At 52.9% G+C, this 24,752-nt stretch overlaps 1 protein-coding gene across 2 annotated transcripts in view; it reads right to left on the minus strand.

Annotated features, from left to right (window-relative positions):
* CDH4 (cadherin 4) overlaps positions 1 to 24,752 on the minus strand; it is a 480,503-nt gene that overhangs the window by 126,845 nt on the left and 328,906 nt on the right. For both annotated transcript variants that reach the window (XM_055544529.1, XM_055544530.1), the window contains exon 3: positions 3,829 to 4,055. In XM_055544529.1, coding sequence (XP_055400504.1) covers positions 3,829 to 4,055 — 227 coding nt within the window. The remainder of the gene's footprint in view (positions 1 to 3,828; positions 4,056 to 24,752) is intronic.

Raw genomic sequence — 24,752 nt, forward strand, 5'->3', positions numbered from 1 at the left:
CTATTTCATTATATTCTCCTCTTTGTTTTATTATTCCCTTCTTTCTACTTTGTATTTCGTTCCCCATTTTTATAATTTCTTGAGATAAGTGTTAAAATTGTTGATTTTCTGCATTCTTTATCTTGTAATATATGTATTTAAAGCTAAACATTTCCATCTGGCATGACTTCACTGATTAATACATCCCAACTAGTTTTATTACTCAGTTCAAAATATTCTCCCATTTCCATGTGATTTATTTTTTACCCAAGGGTTAATAAGAAGGCATCTAATTAACTTCCAAATCTATGGGGATTTTTCAGTAATTTTCTTTTTTATTGATTTCTAGTTTAATTGTTCTGTGGTAAGAAGAACAGAAACTACATTTTGATTCTAAACTTCTGAAGCATTTTGAAGTTTGCTTGACGTTCGGCTAATTTTTGTAAATATTCTGAGTATACTTGTAAACAATCTGTATTTAGCAGCAGTTGGTTTCTGTGCTTTATGTACATTTCACCAAGGTCAGACTTCTTAATTCTGTGCTCCTAATCTTCTATTTCCTTACTGATATTTTGTCTGCATGTTCTATTGTTTACTCACAGATGTTAGTTAAAATTTACCATTAATTTCATACTTGTTTATTTGCCTGGTATTTCCCTGCCCCCATGCTTTTACTTCAAGCTTTTCTGTGTCCTTACGCTTTTTAGACATATCTTTTGTAAGCTGCGTGGTGGCGGTTTAGTTGCTAAGTTGTGTCCTACTCTTGTGACTCCATGGACTGTAGACCCCTTGGAATGTGGCCTGCCAGGCACCCCTCTGTCCATGGAATACTCCAGGCAAGAATACTGGAGTGGGTTGCCATTTCCTTCTCCAGGGGATCTTCCTGACCCAGGAATTGAATCAAAGTCTCCTGCATTGCAGGCAAATTCTTTACTGACTGAGCTATAAGGGAAGCCCTGTAAGCTGCATATGGAAAAAAAAAAAAAAAAAAAAGGATAGATTTTGAAAAATATATTGTCAGTTTGTTTTTTTCCAAGTACAAGAGTTAATCTATTTTTAATGATTATAATTAATAATATAGTTGTAAATCTACCCCATGGGTCTTTGATTATCATCTGCTTTTCCTTTTAATTTTTAGTTATCTTATTTTGTTCCTCCAGTCATTTTCGGTTGAGTGCTAGAAATGTACAAAAGAAGACAGATATAATTTGAGGTCTGGCATGATACCTTCCCCTGGAGAAGATTGACATTTGCTTCTGGGAGGTGACTTAGGACACCAGCCATCTGGATTACCTTAATCCATTTACACAGACTGACACTGTTCAAAAGTCGGCACTGCTTTGTAAGGGTGCATCAGCCAGTGTCCCACACCGGCCTCCTCCCTGTCCTCCCAGGCACCACCCTTGTGAGGACCCAGTGGCTGAGACAAACAAAGGACTCAGAGGGCTGGGACCATGCCAATGATAGCAATAAGATCTACTATTTTTCACCTCTTTGGGGACAATGCTCTCATAGAGTCTGCACCTTGCCTGACCTCACATCATCCCACGTAATCCTCTTAACAACCTTGGGTGGGAGGTAGGCAGCGTTGCTGTCCCATTTTCCAGAGTAATAAGCCTCAGAGAGGTTGTATGCTTGTCCCAGAACATCAGCTGGTAAGCTGGAGGAGCTCGATCCAAACAGACAATCCAGGGCAGCCAGGCTCCGTTATGATGCTGGGCTCAGCTGTGCCTAGAAAGTCCCTTATTTACTCCTTTCCAGAACATCAGTTCTCCCGTGCAGCAAGAGGCTGCAGTCACACAGCTCAGCTTCCCCACCTGTAAAGCGGGGACATGACAGCGCCCACTTCTGGAGATGTTGTGAGGATCGATGTGGACACACTTAGGGGAGGGTCCTAGAAAGTCAGGGCAGGGCTCTTTGGGTTTGAAGATAGGAGGCACGGAGCCCTTAGCAACGAAGGTGATGGGAAATAGACAGGGAAGGACCGGCTCAGGAGGGTTGCAGGGACGTGCCCACTGCCTACACGGTCACGTGCCATGTGTTCCGGTGTGGCCCCTTAGTCACCCCACCGATGCCCTTAACCTGGGACATGGAATCTGCAGATCAGGTGCTTCTTGGCCCCGCCTGCCATGGGGTTGGAGGGGCACGCATCCTGGGGATTGTCTAATTGCAGTCACCTTCTTGGAAGATCTGGGGATTAACTGCCTCAGAAATCACTTCATTAACATGCTTGACAAAAGGTGTCATTATGTTTTTAATTAGTGCCTTTTATCTGAGGCCATCCATGGGCTTTAGAGAGCCCTGCTCCTTGGCCACAAGGCACCGTTTCCGTTTCTGTATTGCAATTGCAATCAAGATGTAAGCCTTCCACTGCTGCCCTTGGCTCGGCCCTGGCAGGGTGGGGCCCCCACGAGGGCCATGTTGCCCACCATGGCATGGCTGGTCATGATCACTCAGGAAGGGATGGAAAAGCACATTCATCTCAGGATTTTCAACATCCTCAAGGTGAGAGGCGCGATCTGAGGGGCACCCCTGTTAGAAGTGTGTTTCAATACCTAGTTCAGCACACCCCGAGGGCACTCAAGATGTCAGCCCCCCTCCCAGGATAAGGCTAGCCACCGAGTCACTGATTTTCTAACCTAAATCACTGCCTAGTGGTTTAACAATATGGCTTAAAAATAAGACAAAAATGAAACACAGCCCCAGTTTTCCAAAGTGAGTTCCTCAGAACACCTGCCTTGAAAGATTTCCCGTAAAGAAGGTTCCTTGGTCAAATAGGTTTGGGGAAACTTGCGGACTGTGTCCCACTGGGGTTTGCTGAGCACTTTAGTCCTGTGAGGTTCTGTGAGATCTACAGAAAGGCATCTGATCAGTCTGGTCTAACCCTCCACTTCCTGTGGGCCCTTCCTGAAGGAATACCCCTGGATGCTGTCCCTGACGGCCTGTCCTGCTTTAACTGGTGTGCGTCTTTTCTAGTGAGCCACATGCATATCATAACACCAACAGCCACAAAGCCTCCCAAGGGTTCTCCCTCCCTACGGGTCCACCTTCATGTAGATGGACGTGCAGTTGGACCCACCATGCGGGTCCTCTGGGCCGCAATTTCTCTGTTGACCTAGCAGGCCCCAGCCTGAGGCCAACACAGCTGCTGAAACACGGGCCAAGGTGAGCAGAGCTGGTCCCCTCAGACTCAAGAAACCTAATGTGGGCATTTCTGGGGGCTGAGGGGTCTGGGCCTGGAGTCCTGGGGCACATGGGGCGGAGAGGTCTCTCAGGATGGGGGGGCAGTTGGGGGAAGGTGAGTTCACCCCTCCCATCCTATCAACACAGCCACGCAGCTAAGTTAGAGGGGAAGTCAGAGGGAGGCTCGGGCCTGGGGACACGGGCTGGTGTGTGTTTATGTGAAGTATGCCCGCCCTCCTCTCCCTCCTCCCGCTCCTCCCCCTCCCCGACCCCCTCTGCTTCCCCTCCCCTTTCTCTGAATCAGTCTCACAGCAGCTACCCTGCCTGCCTTGCCTGGCCAGCCATGTGGCCTCTGTCTTACTTCTCGTTCCTCTAGGCCTCGGGAGCCCCCAGGCTGGGGGGCTACAAGCAGGAGAGGCGCCCAGTGAGAAATGGAGCCATGAGGCCCTTGTTCGCAAAGGAACTGACCATCAGGGTGCTGATGACGGTGCACCAAGCTGATGGGGGCCTGTGGGCAGCTCTGCCTGGGAAGGCGGGAGGTCAGGGGTCGCCCCCAAGCCCGGTGCCACCCACTCAGGTGTCTGCCTCTGCCAACCAGGCTCCGCTCAGCCACCTGAGGAGGAAGGACATGCGCCCAGCCCCTCCCTGCGTGCAGTCATGCCTTACCTTGTGTCCGGAGTGCGTGGACGAGGTCTGGGCGACCAGCAGCCGCACTGCAGCGTCCCAGCGCTCAGCCGTCTGGTGGTCCCATGCCGTCACGGTGAAGGCCACCTGCTCGGAGGGGATGCGCAGCTCCCGGGTGGCGAAGACTGTCCCGTCGGCCCCGACCTTGAAGTCCATGCTGTTGGTCTCGTAGTGCGTCCCCTTGGTCCCCAGGCAGCTGCTGAACTTGACTGCAAGAGAAGGGGGATAAGGTCAGGGTGGGTGGCAAAGCCTGGCGGGCAGGCGTCTGCTCAGAGCTTGAGTTCAGCTGCGGTCCTCGGTCTCTAATATGGGCGAGAAGGCGGTTGTTTAACTGATTGCTTGACCTCCAGGGACTGCGTTTTATCTCTGTGTGTGCACTTAGCTGTGTCTGACTCCGCGACCCCATGGACTGTATGCAGCCCTCCAGGCTCCTCTGTCCAGGGGATTCTCCGAGCAAGAATACTGGAGTGGGATGCCATTTCCTCTTCCAGGGATCCTCCCGACCCAGGGATCGAACCTGCCTCTCTTGCATTGTAGGTGGATTCTTTATCACTGAGCCTCCAGGGAAGTCCAGGGGTTTTTATCTCTACCTCCTGGGAATCAGCTGGGGCTTTAGAAAAAGGAACAACGACAAAACACAAGGAACTTGCTTCATTCTCTCCGAAGCACAGCTGTTCTCACCTCTGCAAACGTATCCCGCTCTCCCCCACTTAACTACCACCTCTGGGCTCAACTGGAGTCTGAGTCGAGGCGGGAGGATTCATGGATTCTCTAGTGACCTCGGGCAGCTGGAGCTTTCTCATGACCTGGAAGCAGGAGTGTAAGGTGGACAGTCCACTGACCCCAAACATCCATTAGGCGCCTCCCGTGACTCCATCGCTGGACCACTTGTGCCCCTCCCCCCTCCTTGCAGGAGAAGACACAGCGGAAGCTGCCTGTTGCCTGGGGCCACACCAGGGCCTTTGTATCCGTGTACTTCTGCAGCTGCCACCTGAAGCCACGGTAAATTACGAGGCACCCACAGCCAGTGTCACATTCTGCTGATGAAAGTAACGGATAAAGTTACCTAGGATTTATAAAAATGTGGGTATCTCAGCAATTATGGTGGGAGGATTGGTTTTTTAAGCAATTTCACTGTCACAGCTTACATGATTTAATTACTATTTATTCTAGAAACTAAAAAAAGCTCCTCACTGTTAGTTCTGATAAAGTGTTTCCCCCGGGTTCACCTTTTATTGTTGGCTGCCTTGAAATAATAAATAACATGAACGTTCCCTCGTTTCAAATACTTCACTCCAGACATCTCCCCAGTCACCGACACCTCCCACTTGTGGGTTTAATACAAAAATGCTCCTCAGTGTGATGGAGCCAGGCGTCTCCGTGTGTGCACAGACTCCAGGGTTCACAGACGAGGTCCTCGGGTGGAAGAGGGCAATCCGGGTGACGAGTGGGTTGAGGCTCCAGGGAAATGCCCCCCGGGGAGGGAATAGTCACATTCTTTCCCAAGTGACAGGAGAACGCTAGACTGCTTCCATTGTACCATCGCCCAACGGTATACAAATTAAAGTCAGCAACAAACTGAATGGATCAATCATTTCTGACGCCCAATTGTCTTTGACAAAGATAAAATGACAATGCTGTGATTGCTAGAGATTAGCACAAAGTACAGAAATAAGCCCTTTGTTCTCTGAAAGCAAATTTCTAATATCACTAATGGGACTGGACAGCAGCGGGGAGTTTGCATTTTTTCCAGATTAAGTGATGGTGTCGCTGTATTTTTTTTTTTTTTAATTAGTGCAGAGCTTTGGCGGCATTTGAGGGAAGTGTGGACGCAGATGTCAGAAAAAAAAAATTACCTGCGTAGGCGCTGCCCCAGTAGGAAGGTTGGGGCACCGTCCACAGGAGAAGGGAACTTGCAGGGGTTGGACATCCTCCATGGATGGGAGACCCTCAGGACATTGAAGATGGCACTACCAGACGCGATCTACAATGATAAAGCCAGCCTCTCCATGCAGGCGCCTTTAAGACTATTTCAGCCCCGGGGTCTGACTCAGATCAGATCAGATCAGTCGCTCAGTTGTGTCTGACTCTTTGCGACCCCATGAATCGCAGCACACCAGGCCTCCCTGTCCATCACATGGGCTTTGGGACAACACAGAACTGGCCTCCGGCTTGTGTCACTGCGGGCTGGATGATCAGCTCCACCCAATGGCTCATTTCACCTCCGAGCCCATGTCAGTGAGGAGGCGGGAGCTGGAATGTGTTTGTGGGAAGTTGGGGGCCGTTCCGAGCGCACACAGAGTTGGGGAGCTGGCTTTTCAGAAGGAGAGTTCAGGACAGTGCCTTCCTGGGCACTGCTGGGTGACTGTCTCTCTGTCAAAGGGAAAGATCAGAAAGGCTTGTTCTTTGTGACACCAGGGGCATTCATGGCACTTTAGCTCTGAATAAGTGAGCGCCCATCTGAAACCCTAAGAAATGTGGGTTTAGATTTCTCAACATGCAAACACTGCTCAGAAGGTTACAAACACTACATCTTGTCATAAAAATGGGGAATGAGCTCTTGGTGGGTGGGGGAGCGGGCAGACTCCCCTGAGACACATCTGGGGTCTTGGGCAGGAGCTGATGCTTCACCAAGGAGCCCATTTTATTTTCCTGGAGAGTTGCTCAAGGCGGTTGCCTCTTTATTGGCGGCTGGGAAGCTCAGAGTTGGCGCTGTAGCCGGGGGCTAGCCGAGCGGAGGCATTTACCACCCTCAGGGTATCCTGCCCAATTTTCTCTCTTTGCTTCCTCTTCAACCTACTTCCCTCCTCTTGTTCCTTTTCATTTTGGGGTCTACCTCCTCTCTGCAGGTAAAGTCCTTCTCTTTTAGGGGTCAGAAGCTGCCGGGCCATTGCACACCCATGGACTCCTCTCGGGCCAGGCCGGGTGCTGTGACCCCAGCACGAGTGTCCGAGAATGTCCTGCAGCCTCGTGGGAAGAAAACACCTTTGCAGAGTTGCAGGCACCGGGGTCATGACCTCCTCCAGGCTCCACTGGAGAAACCTGCCTGGAGAGGTGACTGCATGTCCTTCCATCCATGGCTGGGATGTGGACCCCCGGGGTGCTTGGTCCCCGCAACCCAGATCAGCCACACATCTCCGAGGCCTGCTAATTGCTTCCATTAGTTTTAAACAAACTTGACAGGAGGCAGAAGGATTCCTGAGAGAAATCAGGTCCAGTTGATGAAACACGCACAGTCACAGCCCCCGCTGCCTCTGTCCCCTTGGAGGTGTGGTGGGCTGTGGGAGGCCTGGTGGTCCTGGGGGGAGGGCTCAGCCACTTGCCCAGGGACAGGGCTGGGGTTGGAGGTGATGTGTGTGCCCCTGCTGGGATGCCAGGGTGTGGAGGGCCTGCGTGGGGTGTAGCTGAACTCTGCAGTCATGCCCACCCTGGCAAGCCTCCTGGGGATGCACCTGGGACCCTGGGTCTGTGACCTGACCAGCAGCAGGTGCTCTGAGCACTGGCTTTGGGAGCAGCAGAAAAGGGTGAACCAGGGCTGGCGCAGGCAGAGGCTGGATGAACCCAACTCATCTTACATCCCGGCATGTCACCCATCCGAGGAGATGGGGAGCAAAGGCACTGGCCAAAGTCACGCGGTCATTCACTGCACAAACATATTCATGGGCCCGTGGCGCCCGGCTCTGGGGATCTACCCAGGAAGACCTAGAGTGAAGGCTCCAGGTGGGAGGTGACTGGGAAATGGCAGTGGGATGGTGGAATCTAACAGAGGTCTGGCCAAGCTGGGGGGCCCCCGGGTGGGGAACCCTTTGGGAGGTGTGGGGTCAGCTAGCCCTTGACATTCTGACCATCTTGCATGACTGGGAGCCTAGGTCCCCTTCCCCAGCTGGCCTGGCCCCCCAGAGCCTACCTCTCCCTTTAGACTGGATTCCATTTCCAAGCCCTATTTATTTTGAGACCATACACCCGCCAGCATCCACTCTGCTCCTGAAATGTAACTTAATGCTGAGAAGGCCCAGCGTTTACAGCAGCAGCAGCATTGTCAATGGCTATTTGAGAAGCACATGCAAGAACCCAACACCCAGGAAACTGTCCAGCTGGACACGATGGGAAAGGCGGGACACCAGGAAATTCAAGAAGAGCAGGATTTCATTTTCCAGGGGCCTCCCCTCTCTGATCCTCACCAGGAAGCCGGGAAAATGAAGTGGAGGCTGATGGGCACCCTGGGCTGGTTGTCCTGGGGCTGGGACCAAGAGCAGGGATGCGCCTGGCCAGCCGTGTCACTGAGGCATGTTCCTTCGTGCTGTGTGCATGTTAGTCTCAGGTTGTCATCTTAGTGGTGTCCCCGCCAACACGCCCACTGTGGGCCCACTGAGTTATTGCTGGAATCTCTATGGCCTCCCCCGCCCCAGGGCGGCCTGCATTCTGCCCACCCCTGGAAGGGCCCTGGCCCTTGGAGAAGGCAGCTGCACACACAGAGCTCCCATGGGAAGCGCCATCCATCCATCCGTTTGTGCGGATTTACAGATGCCACAGTCAGCAAGAAGCACATCCCTGCCAGATGGAGCCCAGGGTGGGGGTGGGTCATCACCCGGGGTGTGGCTCCCAGGGGGTGGAGGGTGGGGGGCTCTGCATGGAGGAAGGAGCTCTGTTCTGAGAGAGCCCGACCCAGATGCACAGCGGGGAGTGTTTTCCCAGGATGAGGACCTGGTGCCTCTGCCAAGCTCCAGGGATGGAAGGGTCTCCAGGAGGCCTGGGCTGGGGAGGGCTTCCAGGCGGGCAGCACGTGCAAAGATGGGGGAAGGACGGAATCTCAAGGACTGAGAGCTGGTGTGGTGGGAGCTGGGCTGCCAGGTAAACCAGCGTCAGAAGAGACACACAGGAAGGTGCTCAGCCAGCGAGGTGACCTGTTAGTAAAGAACCCACCTGCCAATGCACGATCCCTAGGTCAGGAAGATCCTCTGGATGAGGGCATAGCAGCCCATTCCAGTATTCTGGCCTGGAGAATCCCATGGATAGAGGAGACTGGTGGGTTACAGCCCATGGGGTCGCAAAGAGTTGGACACGACTGAAGTGACTGAGTACACATGCAGCACAATTGGAGGGAAGAGCCACTCTGCCCCCGCACTCTGGGGGTTTCTAGGAAGGTCCAGTGGCCTTTGAGGCTGAGGGGGTGTCCTGAGTGGACGTGACACTCTCTCCTGGAGCCAACGTTGAGAGAGGATCACAACCTTTCCCAGCCATAGAAACACCCAGTGAACTGAGTTAGAGGCCCACTGCTGTGACTTCAGAGGTACATCCACAAAATTTAGCTACAGTGGATCATAGTATCCCCTGTACCCACTTCACACATGTCTGCTTGCAGGAGAGGAACTCAAGAACCAGGAAAAGACAGAGAAAAGGAAGAAAAAGAGTGAGGAATCCAGGAGAGGCTTCTGCAAAATAGGTGATTCACCACCCACCCAGCAAGGATGTATCACCAGGGAGATGTGTAGGGAGGCCCTCCATGGTGGGGGGCGGGAGAGAGAGGAGACTGGCAGTGCCTGTACAACCTCAGGACTCCCTGCTCCCCTGTCCCGGGACCCTGAGGGAGTCTCTCATGGGTCATCTACTGAGCATGGCTGTGTCCCTGTGGGGTCTCCCATTATCCCTCAGAGTGCTGCCTGCTGACTGCGGGTCCCCGAGAGACCGTTATCACTGCCATTGCCCATCCGGAGGGCTGGAGCTGCAGCCATCGGACACAGATGCAGACGAGTGGTGGCCGGTGGCTGGGGAGTGTCTGCCAGTATGTATGGGGTCTCCTCTGGGGGATGAGAAGTGTTGGAACTAGGGAGAGGCGATGACTGCTTCACACTCAAATGTACAGAATGCCACTGGATTGTTGCTCACGTTAATGGTGAAATTCATGGTGTATGAATTCACTGCAAAGCAGTTTCCATGGCCTCCTGGCTGCTGGAAGGACAGGGAGAAGGGTCTCTCTGCTTTCTGCCTCTGGAAACCCCAGTCCCCCAGGCCCTGCATGCCCAGAGCTCTACAAAGCCTGCCTGTAAAAACAGCCGCGCCCCAGGACCCCAGCTCCCCTCCTCAGGGCCCCTCCCTTCCTGGCCCAAGCACAGATCAGAGAGAGCGGAGGGTGGGGTGAGGGGCTACTGTCCTCAGTGGAGAAGCTGGGAGAAGGGGAGAGCACACCTAAGCCCGGGAGGAAGGCAAAGGCTCCATGAAGGGGGCATTCAGGCTGCCCTCCTGGAAGCCACCTGCGTGCGTGAGCCACGTGTCCACGTTCTGGGTACCACGCCCTGCCAAGAACCTGCAATGGCATCCCCGTGTCGCCAGCATCTCCAAGGGGTGTCTCAGATCTCTAGGATGTCAGGACTGGAACATGCCCCAGAAGCCATCTATCCCACCCCTCATTTTATCAACAAGCAAACTGCTCTTGCTGGGAGAAGACGACATTGTGGAATGACTCATTCACTCCAGGAATTCCACAGATCCTCCCCAAGCCCAGTGCTACATGGGCTCCGAGTCGTTACATATGCCAGCGTTTCCCATCCGGGCCCTGGGTACTTTTATAATGTAGCTAACCAACACCCCAAACGCAAGGCATTTGTAATGTTTTAGCTGGTGCACATCTCACAGGTCAAAACTGCACATTCCACAAGCTGGACTCAGCAGTGTGGGGCCCTGGCTCTGGTGAATCCAAGTTGCTCTGTGTGTGCAGCCCCATTAATTAGGCCCTGGGCTAAACAGCAGAGCTGCTTTTCTTTTTCCAGGATGGTGCAAAACCCTTTCTCAGGAGAATTTTCCCTCCCCCATGCCCATCTTGCTGGCTCACAGCAGACAGGTGCAGCCATGCTTATCCACAGCATCTGCTGAGAATGCATGGCACCCACGAAAGGAGGCACGGCAGCCCCCGCAACCAGGAGGGTTTCATTTAACTCCCTACCCTCATCATTTTTAATTGCTCGCTCCCTGAGGGAAGGGGGCGCTAGTGTGCTGGGAACGGGCGACCCCCGATCTGCTTCCTTGTTGGCACCGGCACCAGCGTGCTGACATTTATGGGGGCAGCGGGCTGCGTCTCCCCGAGTCTGCCGGCTGGAGACGTGAGCCGCGGTTATGAAACCTCTAGTTTTATTATTTTTCTTGTTAGTTGAGTTGAGAAAGATCAAATGAGCCAGAGGTGAGCTCGTAGCTGGGCCTGTGCTGAGGAGTAAATACGTTTGCCTCCCTCCTCTCTCCCTCCTCCCATCCATCACCTGCTGCACCTGCTCAAGTGGCTGCCAATCCTGAGGTGTCCTGTGTGTGCAGTGTGTCCCCAGGGGCCACCTAAGCTGCCCATGGTCTCCCTCCTTGTGGTCCGAGGGTCAGCCACCCAGGCCTGTTCCATCCCACCCTGCACCCCCTTCGCTTCCCTCCACTCCGTGTGCAGGAATGCTCTCTCCTGCCCAGGGATCACCCCCCTCAGGACTCCCTGTCCCCCAGGATATGGGGGACCATCCTTTGTGCCCCCAAGGCCACTGCCCTGCTCATGTGGCTCCAACTACTTATGTCAAGTATGCTGGGACCCCAGGAACAAGGCCTGCCTTCCTCACTGTGAATTCCAGCACCTGCCACGGGGTTCCTCTAAAAGCTATCGGAATAAATGCACGAGTTCCATTCCCCTTAGCTTCAAAAATGGGAATCCAGGGATACACCAAGTCATGACAAGACATGGAGGATGCATAAACACATGTTATAGTGAAAGCAGCCAATCTGAACAGGCTGCAGACTGTGTGAGTCCAACGACATGGCACTCTGGAAAAGGAAGGACTATGGAGACAGTGAACCATCAGGGGCTGGAATTTACTGATGGTCCAGTGTTCAAGACTCTGCCTTCCAATACAGAGGGCATGGGTTCAATCCCTGGCCAGGGAGCTAGATCCCACATGCTACCGCTAAGAGTTCTCATGCCATAACTAATACCTGGCACAGTCAAATACATGCATAAATAAAAACAAATATTAAAAAAAATCAGGGGGTGCCAGCAGTTGGAGGAAGAGAAGGATGGAAAGGAAAAGAGCACAGAGGATTTTTCACGTGGAGGAAATACTCTGATACTGTAATGGTGGATACATGTCATCACACATTGGTCCAAACCCAAAGAACATGCAGCAGCAGGAAGGAACCCTAAGGCTGGCTGTGGGTTTTGGGTGATGGGAGGTGTCAGTGCAGGTTCATCCACTGTAACCATGTCTGGCACTAATTGTAATAAGTGAAAGTGTTGTTGCTCATTCGTGTCTGACTCTCTGTGACCCCATGGACTGTAGCCTGCCAAGCTCTGTCCATGGAATTCTCCAGGCAACAATACTGGAGTGGGTTGCCATTTCCTTCTCCAGGGGATCTTCCTGACCCAGGGATTGAACCCAGGTCTCCCACATTGCAGGCAGATTCTTTACCTTCAGAGCCACCAGGGAAACCCCTAGTTGTAACAATGTCCTGGGGAGGTGTTAATAGCAGGGGAGACTGCAGGGAGGAGGGGACGTCTGGAACTCTGTTTTCTGCTCTTTTCCCAAGAATCTAAAACTTCTCTAAAATATAAAGTCTACTAAAAAATGGATATTCACTCTCCATCAGATACATCTCCAGAGGAAACACTCTGTCTCAGAGATGTTAAAAATCCCATTTTAAAATAAAACACCAAAACCTCTCTGATGCCATTTCATCTATAGCAGGCAACGTGAAACCTGCCTCTGCCCCAGGTTTCTTATATAATGAGTCTAGCGCAGCGATCCAGCTACCCTGACTTCACATCCATTTTTCTCTCCAGGAAACATCAGTGGAAGTGGCAACAAGCGTGCTCCCTGGTCTGGGTGACTGTGTTTTCCAGTGTGACCTCCACCGCAGTACTGCTTTGCTGAGCTCCCGGTGTCCTAAGTGAGGATTCACACACCCTGTGAATCCAGGGATGCTGGTGGGAGAGGCAGAGCTTGTCTCCCCACACACTGCCTGCCACAGCTGGGACTGCGTCACAAGGCTTCAGTTTCAGAACGGTTCTGAGCCCAAGTAGGAGGGGACTTCTCTAGGTTGTGGGACTACTTAACAGTCCTTTGTTGAGGAAGACAGAGGTGCAGGTGTCTCAGGAGACAGAGGGCTTGGGGAGGTGGGGGAAGGCAGCAACTCCAGATCCCAGGAAGGTTATTTACACAGACGTTCCTTCTGCAGTGATCGTCAGAACTGAGGTCTGAGCTCCTTGTTAGTAAATCCCACTGACACCCCATCAGAATGGAGCGCAAGGCCCTTAGGTTGGGGGGTCCTCTGATGAAAGAGGCAGTCCCAACCCTGATGAAAGAGGAGGTTGGCGGTCCTTCTGCCTGCACTCACAGGGAGCCAGGAGGGGTGATGCTGGTGAATCTGGCCGCAGACCTGCCAACTGGCCTGCAGAGTGCCAGGTGTGGGAGATGCCCAGATCACAGCCGGAGGACGGCATGATGAGTGACTGACCACGCCCGTGCCATTCCTATGCTTAGAGATTTGGGCCATGAGGGATGGTCTTCCCCCAAGAGCCTGGTGGGGGGGCTCTTGGGGGAATGGGGAAGGGGAAAGGGCCCTGTGGTCCATATCTGATCTTGAGAATGTAGGAGCCTTGCTAATAGCCAAGGATGTTGGGGGAGGGGTGCTCCAGAAATTGGGAGTTGACCCTAGAGGCATGGCCCTGCCCAGATTTTTTTGCTCTCTCCTGATTCCTGGAGTCCATTTGATTCTTTGGAAAAATGGAGGTGGTTTTTGACTGTTAAGAAGAGAAGTCTATGGGAACTTCCCCTGGTGGTCCACTGGCTAACAAACCATGCTGTCAATGCAAGAGGCCTGGTTTGATCCCTGGTCAGGGAACTAAATATCACATGCTGCAACTATGAGTTCGAATGCCACAACTAAAACTTCTGCATATTGCAGTTATGACCTGGCACAGCCAAATAAAGAAAGAAAAATAAGCAATACAAAAGAAGTCTATGGGGACTTCCCTGGTGGTCTGTTGGCTAAGCAATCCATGCTCTCAATGCAAGGGTCCTGGGTTTGATCCCTGGTCAGGGAACTAGATCTCACAGGCTGCAACCAAGAGTTCTCATGCTGCAACCAAAGATTCTGCATTTGACAACTAAGACCCAGCACAGCCAAATAAATAAACAAAAATACATAATAAAAAAAGAAGTCTATCACATTACTGGAGATCTGCACTAACATTTCCTGAACTAATGAACATGCTGTGAGTTTTCCTGTGCTCGTCACTCAGGGGTCCCGAGAGGCTCCTGGAGCTCATTGTCATATGAATCTCACAAACCTGTCGGAAGTCTGTGCTCCACACTGTCCAGGAGAGGAAACTGAGGCCCATGGCCGGCGAGTGGCAGAGCTCAGGGCTCATGGGGAGGGGCTCCTGGCTTCCAGCCTGTGTCAGAAGTGCCCTCTTCCTTCTGGGGTGTGAACATGACCGTGGTTGTCCCTGCCCCGGGGCCCTTCCCCAGGGACACAGACCAGGCCAAGGGCATCATAGACGTCATTTAAGAAGCACCACTCCTCAGTTATTTCCAGGGCTCCCCCGATTCTTTCCATCAGGTCCTGCCACCAAGAGCTTGACACGTAAAACCACACCCAGGTGTCCATTCACAAACAGATGGTCATGACTACATTTTAAGCCACCGCGAGAGACATGGCTACACATGTATGGACAGTCTTGACAGTCTACAAGGGCGCTTCAGGCTTGTGGCTGTAATTCTGTGCACTATAGTGAGGCTGGCCTGGGGTAGACCTTTCCTGCTCTTCTGATGAGGATGGTCAGGAAGAGAGGATAAGGCCTGGGCGATCCTTAGACCTCAGGCAGGAGGCGGTGGGCTCTCTCTGAACAGGCTCTGTGACACCCAGGGCGCTGCCCAGGGGCTCCTTGTTCTATCCCAGGCGTGGGAACGTCATTGTCACTGGTGTTGCTGGCAATGAATGACTATTGCTCAGCTGCACAAATACAAGCTGACACATCTCTTAGGGGCCCTGGTTACAGCTAACACAGGTGATCATTGTAATAGTAAGGACTGCGGTTGCTTCTAGAGGTCTCGGTACCTGCCAGGCTCTGGGCCAACTCCACACCCAGAGCACACGGCGTCCCCGCCACTTGGCAGGGACAGCTGTCACCTGTTTTACAGGTGAGGGTGGGGAGGCAACCCTCACACTTGGCCTCTGTTTGGAGAGTGTTAGGGCGGGGGTTCCCGAGAGAAAATGGTGTGAGGTTGCTCCCCTGGTGGGGCTCAGGGGTCAGCTGCTTGCCTGGCGGACACCCCGTGAGCTCCTGGCCGTTTTTCTGCCTTAGTCTCCTTTGTGGGGCCACCCAGTGCCTGGTTGCCCCAGAGAGGCCTGTTGCTGTGAGAACAGGGTGGGTTTGCAGTGCCTTCCACGGCCCTTCCGTCCTCTAGCCTCGCCTTCTGCAGGCCCAGCTTCAGTGGTCTGGGGCCAGGCTCCATCCCCTCTAGGGCTCCTATCACATCTGAACTGGGTGGGGGGCAAGGGGTAGGTGCTGGGGCGGACAGCAGGCTCGGGGCGGGGGCAGGGGCAGGGGCAGGCCAGAGGGCAGGCCATGGGGGACACTTTACAACCCAAGGAGCAGGACCGGCTATTTTTAGAACTGTCAGCCTCTGTCATTAGCTTCCGTGCATCAGGATGAAGCTAATGAAATCACTCACAATTAAGGCCCAGGTAGAGAGGAGGTGCTTTCTGTCCTCAGGGGCCACCTCCCCTCCCCCTTCCCCTTCTCACCTCCTCCCCTCTCTATTCCCTTCTCCCCTCCCCACCTCCCTGTCTCTCTTCCTTCACTCCCCCTGTCTTCTCTGCAGGTGAGGCCGACAGGAGGAAGGGGAGACCCTGGCTGGGCCCCAGACCTGGTTTATGATTTTACTCCATTTTACCGAGGGGCAGTGGAAGACTGTTTCGTGTTCTCTGTATTTTAAAAGCACTTGCAAACATTCCCGATCCCCAGATCCATCCACTCACAGCTTCCTTCTCCTCTCCAAGCTCTCAGAAACTGTTCCTACCATCTAGGGGGGACGTGCTGTTTGAACCTGGGCTGAGGATTGGGAGGGCGGCTCCAGGTGACACAAGGACCTCAGTCTGGCAGGTGACTCCGGAGACTCCAGCTCAGAGAGGTGGGGTCAGCCTTCTGGCCATGGTCCCTCCCAGCCCCGGGGTGCGGGGGCTCCTCACACACCCAGCATCATGAAGAGAGGAGCAGATACATGCTCCGTGTCTGTCCATCTGTCTATTCTGATCTGCATCCATTCATCTGTCCAACTGTCCATCCACATACTGACTGTCCTGGCTCACCCCTCACACCCTGCTCTCTGCTGGGCCCACCCCCCACCTCTTGAGGAGGCCCTGTTCTTCAAAGAGGGGAGACCCCTGGGAAGAACCAAATAGGTGCTCAGGTGGGGCTGCACCACAGAGTAGTTCTTAGGAAAGAGAGTGGCCACGTGCTGCCCTCTCAACTCTCCAGGGTGGGCCTCCCTCTGACTCACTTTGGGCTCTGATGGTTGGGACCTGGAGACACATTCACCAGGCTCATGATGAGGAACGGTTGGTAAAGAGTGAAATCAACCCGGACGTGGAGAGAAAAAGCACAATTCTTCCTGTCACCTGTCTTTCCGGAGCATCTCATTCCTTAGCCAGGGATCATCCCAAGGAAGCAAAGGCCCGAGACATCTGTGTTGTTTCTGGTCCTAATCCTGTGTCCGCAGAGCTCAAGGAAGCAGGAGCACGTTCACAACATCACCGTCCACAGAATGCCCAGGACCACAGGTCCAGGAAGGAGCGGGGCAGGAACATGGCTTCACAATGTGGCCGCCATGCTCCCTGCTTCTCCCTCTTGCAATCTTCGTTAGAGGCACAGGGGCCTGGGAAGTCTGTGAGGGCCAGGGGACTATAAGCCTAAGACGGTTGGACCCAAGGCTGAGAGGGGTGTCTCTGCTCCCATGATTGCTGAGCAAGGAGTTCCTGCTGCTGAGAAACGGGACTCATTGGCTCCTGGGTCTCCTCCTGGGAGAACCTTGCTCTGGCTCCCAGTTCTGGCCAAAGCAGGGCACATGGTAACCGTCCAGGAGTGAGGGAGCCACAGCATACCCTGCGTCGGAGGGAAGAAGGGTGGGCTCTGTCAGTAACACATGAACACGTACGTAGTGACCAAGTTAAGGACCGTGGCTCGGGGACACTGCTGTTCTGTGGATGCCTCACGACAAGTGTGATATCTTTTCTACCACAAATACAATGGCGATTAGAAGGATAAACGTCCAAAGCAAGTCCTGCATCTAAGGAAACTGTTGTAATAGAGGATGAGACGGTGGGATGCTACCGTTTCATCTCAGCCTGGGGCGTGAATTGAATGTGCCCCTGCAAGGGCTTCCTGACCTCCCTGCCTTCCATTTGCTCTTCCTCTCCTGTCAGGGGTGAGATTCCTGTCAGTGGAATCTGTGATGCTGCTACTGTTCTCACCTTGAGCAGAAAACTGAGGTTCCGGGAGGTTTGTCCATGCTTCTGCACCCCGTTTCTCTGGTGGAGGCCACTGGACAATTGTTGCTGTTGCTCCCTAGCTCGGTCATGTCTAACTCTTTGCGACCCCATGGACTGCAGCGTGCCAGGCCTCCCTGTCCCTCGCCATCTCCTGGAGTTCACCCAAGTTCTTGTCCACTGAATCGGTGATGCCATCCCACCGTCTCATCCTCTTTTGCCCTCTTCTCCTGCCCTCAATCTTTCCCAGCATCAGGGTCTTTCCCAAGGAGTTGGCTCTTCGTATCAGGTGGCTGAAGTATTGGAGCTCCAGCTTCAGCATCGGTTCCTTCCAGTGAGTATTCAGGGTTGATTTCCCTTAGGATTGACTCATTTGATCTCCTGGCAGCCTGAGGGACTCTCAAGAGTCTTTTCCAGCACCACAATTTGAAACAGTGTGTTGGCCATTAAATCCCAAAGTGGAGGAGAGAGCTGTGTGCTGGGCTGGGTCTTGCAGGAATCTTTGCAGATTGCTCCCTATCTAAGCAGCACTGCAGGGGCTTCGACCACCGCAGGGAGAACAGCCAGTTAATGAAGTCGATTTGGAGGTGATGGATCCTGGCCCTGCCCGCAGTCCTTGCCAGGCTCCCAATGCTCCCTCCCAGGCCCTGCCCCTGGATCTTTGTGCAAATGCAGCGTTTATCCTGGGGTAATTACCCCTGGTGCAAATTTGACATGAAATCTTGATAAAGAATTGTTTTTTAACATAGCGGCAAAGAAGCTCAGCCAAATGCATAAAAATTATGTGACATTTTACTTCTGAGTGTAAATTAAAATTTGCAGAAAGGTCAATGAACCAGGGATGATTTCGTTTCAGATGATTTAGACCATGAGAACCGGGAAGGCTGGAGGCAGGGGGAGAGCTCCTGGTGTCATCCACACCTGCTGAGTGTTTGCCTGCAGGGGGCTGTCCTGCCATCCAGCCCACCACCCTGGCCCAAACTCGATTTGTTCCCTGCCCAACGCATGTTAGACGACTGTGAAAGAAGGTTCTGGACTTTCCTTGTAAAGCCATCTTTCAGAGAAACGCAGCCTTTGGACTAGATTCCTCTGGCTGCTGGAAAGAGAAAGTCACATACAGGAAGCTGCAGTTCATCTCACTGAGTCCCTACTATGTGATCAGCACCTACTATGTGCACCGACTGTGGCAGGTGCGAAAGAGTGTGATGAGCTGCCTTGCTGAGAGCTGAGGCCTGGGAGCCAGTGGCATGAGCTGTGCGGCTTAGGAGCACTTGCTAAACCTTTCTGATTGTCACACCTGAGCCAGCACAATCACCTTCAAACCACGGGGCATGCGCCTGTAGCCACAGTCAGATTTATGGACTCATTGCAGCAAAAGAGATGCCGTGCTGAAATAACAACCTCTGCCTTGAAGGGTTTTGCTGTAATTCAATGAGGTGATGCACAGAACAAGCCCCACACAATTGTGCCCGGAGGCAGAAGGAAGCTGGCTAAGACTCCGTGCATCTTCCCACCCCTCCAGGGTCTGCTCTCCACTCCCAGCCCCTCTTCTGTGCCGGAGAAATGCAAGGAAGATGAAAGAATGAGACAATAGCTTTTACAACAAGATGTGAAGGGGTAACTTTGTTTTCTAGGCTCTGCAAGTAACCAGAACGCAAGGTCTTATCACTTTGCTTCCTTTTACAAAAGCAAGGTGCTTCCCCAGGAGCCACATCTTTATCTCAGCAGTCGGGGCTGCAAAGTGTATCTTAATTTAAAAAACAATTATGAGCGAAACACAAACTCCCAGGAATTATCCATTCTTCAGAAAGAAAGAACAAAGAGCCCGACAGAAAGACACGTGCCCCCGCTTGTGGTACAACATTCCTGCGGATGTTCACAGACACTCGGGGGATGAAGATGCCTGCGTCCTGCCTGGTTCCCATTGTTTCTCTTTGGGGCGGGGGGCGGGGCATGATCTGGTGGCTTTGTAGGTGAGAACAGCCTAAACACAGCCCTGTGCATCCTGCATTCAAGTCTCTAAAGGCTTTTGTGATTTAAAGCAGCAATTATATACAGGCCTGAGATAAAGACTCTGAAAACTTATCTCTCCTTGGGGTGGGAGGGGAGGGCAGCAGGCGAAGGTTAATGCTTTGGTGAAATATTTCCACAGTTATTTCATGCAACCGTTTTGCAATATCCCTAATGTTTTCGCACATTACATGCTCTTCCGGGAGAGAAACAGCTTGTGTTTTTGAAAGCAAGGAATAAAAACCTAACAGGCCTTGTGGCTGACTTGTACCTTGGAAGATTCTACAAGGAGTCAGCTTGGTGTTGTTCTTTTATATTCAGACGCCGAAGATCTGGCTGTGTCTTTTTCTCAATTAGTATTAAACAAAAATGGCCAACACTCAAAAGCAGTCTCTGATCAGAACCCACAGAAGCTCCCTGTTTGGCTGCAGGTGACACTGAGGCCGTGGGTACTGACCCTGATTTCGGCCCTTCCTATCAGAAGGCCCTCCTCCATGTTCAATTTCTTCCCAGGGACTGTCTCTCACACCTTCGGAACTCGGGGTTCACGGGGGTCAGAGCCCAGATGGGACCGTGTGAGTTCCGGGGGGCGGGCAGCACTTCACCGTTTCACCTGCTGCCCAACTTGTTGTTCCCGTTGTTCAGTCCCCAGGTCGCGTCCGACTCTTTGTGACCCCACGGAATGTAGCACGTCAGGCTTCCTTGTCCTTCACTATCTCCCTGAGTTTGCTCAAATTCATGTCCTCTGAGTCAGTGATGCCATTCAACCATCTTATCCTCTGTTTCCTCCTTGTCCTCCTGCCCTCAAGTTTCCCAGCATTAGGGTCTTTTCCAAGGAGTCAGCTCTTCACATCGGGTGGCCAGAGTACTGGAACTTCAGTTTTAACATCAGTCCTTCCAGTGAATACTCAGGGTTGATTTCCTTTAAGATTGACTGATTTGATCTCCTTGCAGTCCAAGGGACTTTCAAGAATCTACCAGCACCATGATTCAAAATCATCAATTCTTCGGTGCTCAGCTTTCTTTATGGCCCAGCTCTCACATCCGTATATGACGACTGGAAAAACCATAGCTCTGACTATACAGACCTTTGTCAACAAAATGATACTTCTGCTTTTTAATATGCTGTCTAGGCTTGTCATAGCTTTTCTTCCAAGGAGCAAGTGCCTTTTAATTTCATGAGTACAGTCTGCAGTGATTTTGGAGCCCAAGTAAAATCTGTCACTGCTTCCACTTTTTCCTCTTTTATTTGCCACAAAGTGATGGGACCAGATGCCATGATCTTGGCTTTCTTAATGTTGAGTTTCAAGCCAGCCTTTTCACTCTGCTCTTTCACCCTCAAGAAGAGGCTCTTTAATTTCTCTTCACTTTCTGTCCAACTTCTAGGGGATGGTGAGACAGAGGACAATGAAATCTGACCTCCATGGATGCTGCAGAGAGAGCAGAGAGGTGGGTGGTACGTGGACTCCAGCATCAGACACCATTTGTCTAAATGGGGCAAGTGGCACAGTGCTGGTACCCGCTCTTGTTTGGATTAACTTGAATATTCTCTTGAGGTCCTGGGTCATCGGGCGACACCCCTGCAGGTGACACAGCGGTGCTTCCATACCCGAGCGTGCGTGTCACAGTGCAGCCCGGGATATGCGGTGAGGTGTCCAGGTGTTGCCCCAGCAGAGGGTGCTGAGTCCCTCCTTCTGCGTTTGGTGGTCGACACAGAGAAGAGACTTCCTTTGGTCACACCGGAGCGGCTTCCTCAAGCACCCAGGTATCCCATGTCCCCATGGTCCCACCTTTTGGGGAAGAACAGAGAGAGGAAAGGGGCACAGGATTTGGGGAAGGGGCAAGTTGGTGCCTCTCCAGGACCCCAGGCAGCATCAGCCCCTTTCCTCTCATCCCGAAAGGGGGCAGTGGGACTGTCTGCTCAGTGCAGGACCCAATCTTCCTTCCCTGTGACAGGGCGGTCCCCCAGCTTGGCACTTTGAGATGCATCCTAAAATCATATCTTGAACCCAGCAATGACTGGGGATGAGGGTGCAGGCTGTTTCGTCAGGCTGCACAGGGTGCATTTTTTTGGAGAATGGTATTGAAACATGTATAATATCATATGTGAAACGAATAGTCAGTCCAGGTTCGATGCATGATACAGGATGCTCGGGGCTGGTGCACTGGGATGACCCAGAGGGATGGTATGGGGAGGGAGGTGGGAGGGGGGTTCAGCATGGGGAACACGTGTACACCTGTGGTGGATTCATGTTGATGTATGGCAAAACCAATACAATATTGTAAAGTACTTAGCCTCCAATTAAAATAAATAAATTTATATTAAAAAAAAGCTTCTTTTTGGGACCATTCTTTGTGCATAGGCCCAGATAGAGGTGAGATCAGGGTCTCCTGAGATGTCAGGATGAGAGAACAGGGCAGGCTTGCGAGCAGAACGGCTGTTCAGTGGACCCTGCGACACGGAATTTTCTAGCACCTCTCTTGTCCTTCATTGCTCACTCACAAGTCCCAGGGCCATCCCTAGTGAGTCAGGGACAGTTCTGCTGTTTGCTTCCATTAGTTCATTAACATTAAAAAAATATGACTTCCTGCCTGTTCAACAGGGAATTCTGGCCTCTAGCCCTGGCTGGAAGCTAAGAGGCTCCCTCTCCGGGTTGCCAGGGGCTGGGGACTCCAGGCACCGTGTCTGTGTCTGGAAGTGGTGCCCAGCACGCAACTAGACAGGAGGGCCTCCTCCCTTACCCCAGTCTCTCCCCCACGCTTGCTGCCTCTCTGACCACTCAGGCTCAGCCTGTGATTAGGGATTGTCCCTGGGAGTGGACGCTCCCACAGGGCCAGGGGTGGATTGGCAGGACTGTTTCTGCAACAGTGGGTCTGATACAGGCTTTAAACTGCCAGGAGGCAGTGGAGGTGGTGGGGGAGAGGGGGAGCTGGGGGGGGGGTCTTCCCATCCTACATGCTCCCTGACTCTGCCCTCTCACCCTTCCCCGGGCTTCCAGGGCAGCCAGCCGGCTTGGACCTGCTTGGGATCAGTCAGGGCCCCTGAAAGCTTCCCAGCACCTCTCCCGGCCCCTCTGCACTTTGCCCACCCCCTCGGCTCCCAGAACCTAATCCTAGAACCGGAAAATACCTCACCTTCAGGGCCAAAGGGATCCCAGATGTTTTCTAGTTAAGGATCTGGAGGTGGGAGGTGATCCTGGGTCACGCGGGTGGCCCTGAGTGTGTTGACCAGGGTCCTGATGAGAGGGAGGCAGGAGGTCGGAGCCGGAGAAGGAGATGTGATGAGGGAAGCAGGTCAGAGAGAGACTGCAAGACACTGTGCTGCAGGTTTTGCAAACGGATGAAGGGCCGTGAGCCAAGAATTGGCTTCTAGAAGCTGGAAAATGCAGTGCAAGGATTTGCCACCCCAGAGCCTCTAGAAGTAGCCAGTCCTGCTGCATGGGGACAGGGCCCCGGTATGGACAAGTGACCTCACAGATGCCAGGTAATAGCACTCATGTGAATTACAAAAAAAAAATCTCTTTATTTACTGACTGCATAGGATCGTCAGTGCTGCATGCGGGCTCTCTTGAGTTGCAGTGAGCGGGGGTCACTCTTAATTGTGGTGTGTGGGCTGCTCGTTGCGGTGGCTTCTCTCAGGGCAGGGCTCGGGCTCTAGGCACACGGGCTCAGTAGTTGTTGGTTGCAAGCTCAGTTGCAACTCTCAGGCTCTAGAGATCTGGCTCAGTAGTTGTGATGCATGGGCTTAGTGGCTCCACCGCATGTGGGATCCTCCTAGATGAGGGATTTAACCCATGTCCCCTGCATTGCAGAGCAGACTCTTAACCACTGGACAACCAGGGAAGGCCCGTTCATGTGGTTTTAAGCCACCACGTTGGTGGTGCTTTGTAACAGCAGCCCCGGGAGTCTGACTGGCCCTCCACTGGCTGGCATGCTCCTTGCAGGCAGGCCTGCCATCCTGGCCTCCACGTCTCCAGCACGAAGCGGGCTCTCAGCATACATTTGTTGAGTGAATGAATGATCATCTGGTGCCCTGTTAGTCTGACGCATAGCTTGCATCTGCAGCGCCGTGGAAATGTGTTGGATGAGCGTGGCTCTGTCCACACCAGCTCCACCCAGGCCCTCTCTTCAGTGCCACAGCCCACAGCCCTCCTGCCTGAGGACCCAGAGATGGGCAGGCTGTGAGTTCTCTTGTCCTTGCTCAGCAACTTGTGTTGCTTTAATTGCAAATCATATAAATTGGCACTAGAAGCTAGCTGAGACGGCCTCTCTGCCACAGGAGAGAGGACTCAGGAGCTGCACAAGGATTGAGGGCCCAGCATGGCTGCAGACCTCCTATGCTGCCACTCGTCCTCTGGAACCTTCTGTCAGGTCGCAAGGCCCTCACAGTCACTCTGCAAGACTGGACCCCTGTGAGCCCAGCGGCTGTAGCTTCTCCCGGACGCTGAGGCTCCCGAAGTGAGCTCACCTGCCTGAAGACCAGCTGGCAGTAGAGGAGCTTTCTGCCACCACTTTTTTTTTTTTCTGGAAAGTTCTCTGGCTTGGTTTTCAGCAGCCTGGGCTGGGCACATCACCCAGATCAGGTGAGCTGGCCGAGAAGTGAGGAAGGCTGTGGGAGGGCCCCCCCACCTGACCTTCTGGTCTCTGCATCCCCGCCCCTCTCTGGCAGCCCACACACAGGTGAGAAAACATCCCACTCAGTCCTCCTTTCAAAGTTTTAAACTCATTGTTGGTGGCGAATTTCTCACTAAACATGCAGATGGTCCTGCCCAATTCTGTTAATGGAGAAGTTCTCACACAGCTATGGAAACAGACGTGATGATCTGTTTCCCAACATTTGGAAAAAAGCCTACAGAGGTGTAAGGTGCCACACAAATGAGGGTAATTAGCGCGTGCCATCTGTGGGAAAAGAAAAGACACAGGCCCCCCTCCCTGCCGTACCTGCTATTCTGGGCTCGTGAAGACGCCGGGAGCGTCTGGGGCGGGGGGGCAGCACCAAGCACAGTTCAGTTCCCAGCACCCTTGTGCCCTCATTCACTCAAGAAACTGTAGGAGCGCCTCTGCCACGCTCCTCTTTCACCTTGAGAGGAGCTGGCGATAATGACTCGTCACTAGGAAGTACTAAGTGGAAGTCCCCGACAGCCCCAGCTGAATCTGTGGACAGCAGCTTCCCGGTAAGCGGCTAGGTCTGGCCACAGCCTCGCAGATTCGCTCACAGTTCCTGGAGAAGGGAGGTGCGCCCAAGTTCATAATGTGGACAGCCGGCCGCAGCATCCAGGTGCAGGGGTGATGGACTCTGGGGTTATCCATGAACTCAATCCTGTCTCGCCCATGTCTTCTCAGGTGCCCTGGGCCTTCTTCCTAAGGCAAAGCCCACTCCCCGCCGC

Source organism: Bubalus kerabau, chromosome 13 (genome assembly GCF_029407905.1).
Source record: "Bubalus kerabau isolate K-KA32 ecotype Philippines breed swamp buffalo chromosome 13, PCC_UOA_SB_1v2, whole genome shotgun sequence".
Lineage (NCBI taxonomy): Eukaryota > Metazoa > Chordata > Mammalia > Artiodactyla > Bovidae > Bubalus > Bubalus kerabau.